General features: G+C 40.3%; 1 protein-coding gene across 3 annotated transcripts in view; it reads right to left on the bottom strand.

Annotated features, from left to right (window-relative positions):
• The window catches only part of INTS2 (integrator complex subunit 2), a 65,478-nt gene that overhangs the window by 14,413 nt on the left and 48,257 nt on the right, over window positions 1-2,808 (bottom strand). For all 3 annotated transcript variants that reach the window (XM_017539830.2, XM_017539832.2, XM_017539829.2), the window contains exon 17: window positions 835-999. In XM_017539830.2, the coding sequence (XP_017395319.1) occupies window positions 835-999 (165 nt within the window). The remainder of the gene's footprint in view (window positions 1-834; window positions 1,000-2,808) is intronic.

Here is a 2,808-nt window from a genome sequence, read left to right as displayed (position 1 = left end):
AAAACTTTGTCCAAAAAAAAAAAAAAAAAAAAAGAGACAAAAAGAAATAATATTGGCCATATTTGATAAAATAAAATTATTATTTAAATTGCTGTTGCCTGTTTCATTTTACTGGAAAGTTTATAGGTGTGGCTCACATTATATTTCTATTTAACAGTGCTGATCTAGAAGAACATTCTCCATTAACAGCAAGTATACAGTCCTAGTCCACTACACTTACTTCTAACCAGTTTAGAACCTTTCTAAAACCACACCACCTTTTTAGTGATATAATATAGGACTTATGAGAGAAAAGATACAAGCACATCAGAAATAAATGGTTAAAATTCCTGGCCAGGCTCATTTGGTTCATGCCTGTAATCCCAGCACTCTGGGAGGCCAAGGCAGGAGGTTCACTGAAGCTCACAAGTTCGAGACCAACCTGGGCAACATGGTGAAACACTGTCTCTACAAAAACTAAAAAAATCAGCCAGGACTGGTGGCTCACACCTATAGTCCCAGCTACTTGTGGGGCTCAGGTAGGAGAATTGCTTAAGCCCAGGAGGTGGAGGCTGCAACGAGGTGAGATCATGCCACTGCACTGCAGCCTGGCTGACAGAGAAGACCCTGTCTCAAAAAAAAAAAAAAAAAAAAAGGAAAGGGAAGGAAGGAAAAAGGAAAGAAGGAAATGGTTAAAATTTCTTAAACCCAAAGAGTATTTTATATACTTAAAATATATTCACCAAAACATTGCTATATCCACAGGAAAATTCTGCATGATTGTAAGATTTTAATTAGCCTAGCATCTCCTTGTACTATAAAAGGGGTTAAAAGAGTATCAATAATTTACTGTACCTTCTTGGAGTTGTTTGGGAGAATGATTTTTAGCATTATTAGTCAGGAGCATTCGCCGTAGCAGGGCATCAGTCCCTGTGATTTCTTCTTCACAGATCCAGTCATCCACGATACATAAATGTGGGTAGTTAGTGGCAAGGAGACGTAGTAAGGCTGAATGCAACCCTTGAAAATTTACAGGAAATCAATTGGATTCTTCATGCTCAAACACCAAAAGCTTCCCCACCCCTCTCATTTTTATCAAGCCATCAGCCCACAAGGAAAGAGAATTATACTCTAAGTTAGTGTTTCTTAAAGAATGTTTAGAGCCTGGCCGGGCGCGGTGGCTCAAGCCTGTAATCCCAGCACTTTGGGAGGCCGAGGCCGGTGGATCACGAGGTCAAGAGATCGAGACCATCCTGGTCAACATGGTGAAACCCTGTCTCTACTAAAAATACAAAACATTAGCTGGGCATGGTGGCGCATGCCTGTAATCCCAGCTACTCAGGAGACTGAGGCAGGAGAATTGCCTGAACCCAGGAGGCGGAGGTTGCGGTGAGCCGAGATCGCGCCATTGCACTCTAGCCTGGGTAACATGAGTGAAACTCCGTCTCAAAAAAAAAGAATGTTTAGAGCACCACTAGCATCGTAAGCTTGGGAAGTTTATTTCATGTGCAGAATGATGAATACCATCCCAGATGAATAGATCAGATCTCTGGAATGGAGCCCTAGGAATGTGCACTTCTTGTGCATGCAAACTACAGTTTAAGAACTTCTGTATAGTAGTTTGAGCAAATGAAACTGCTTAAATGAGGATCCCCAAGTAATATGATAAACAGTGAGCTGGGAACTACTACTTATATAGAAAGCTTTCAACTTTCTTCCACTCCACGCAACATAACAGTCTCTTAAAGTTGTTTGAGATAGCAATGGTTCAACAGTTCAGGGAAGAGGAAAGAAAAGGAAGAAAAAATAATGTCCATTTGTGGGCTATCATATATGATTTGGAAAAGGTCCTACTCAGAAATACTGATAGGGTTCTGTAGATAACATGCCCTTTTCTCCAACCCTGTTGAGAATCATCGCTATAGATGTGTAAAATTAGTTGCCCACTTTGAATACCTAAAAGGTCTCAGGTAGTTTATGTCCATTTTTTCACCTCTCCCTAACATTCATACAAATTAAACAATGCCTCCATTCTACTGTAAGGAACGAAACAGGCTGAAAGACATTTATTAATATTAACAACCCCAAAGTCACACAGCTACATATGTCAGCCAAGAGAAGCAGTACTGATGATACCCACAACAGGGGGCATTTTTTCTTGGTTCAAGAAGAGTTAAAGGAGATCAAAAGAAATGAGAAAACTTCCTGTTACCAAATCAAAGCCTTGTTTATAACATTTTACCTATACCACAGTTTGACTATTCATGACTATTATGTATAATGTTAATAATGAGAGGCCAGGTGCAGTGGCTCATGCCTGTAATCCCAGCACTTTGGGAGACTGAGGGGGATGGATCACTTGACGTCAGGAGTTCCAGACCAGCCTGACCAACATGGAGAAATCCTGTCTCTATTAAAATACAAAAATTAGCCAAGAGTGGTGGTGTACACCTGTAATCCCAGCTACTTGGGAGGCTGAGGCACAAGAATTGCTTGAACCTGGGACGTGGAGGTTGCAGTGAGCCAAGATCATGCCACTGCACTCCAGTCTGGGTGACAGGGCTAGACACTGTCTCAAAAAAAAATTATGACACCATAAAAACATCTCCTTAATGAATCAATGAAGTACGATGCTAAGTGCTTCGCACATAAGTACCTAATAAATATTGTTGCTACCACACTATTATCATCATCATCATCAGAATAGTAAGACTACGCAGTAGTAGTAGGAATCAAAGTACCTGAGATCTAATTATCCCCTTATTATGCAAATCAAATGATACCACTGCTTAATCCCAGTAGAGAAAATATCCAAATCCTTTCTCATAG

This window comes from Cebus imitator, unplaced genomic scaffold (assembly GCF_001604975.1).
Source record: "Cebus imitator isolate Cc_AM_T3 unplaced genomic scaffold, Cebus_imitator-1.0 Scaffold121, whole genome shotgun sequence".
In the NCBI taxonomy this organism is placed as follows: domain Eukaryota; kingdom Metazoa; phylum Chordata; class Mammalia; order Primates; family Cebidae; genus Cebus; species Cebus imitator.
The sequence above is the reverse complement of the archived record's forward strand: the minus strand, read 5'-3'. Positions and strand labels throughout refer to the sequence as shown.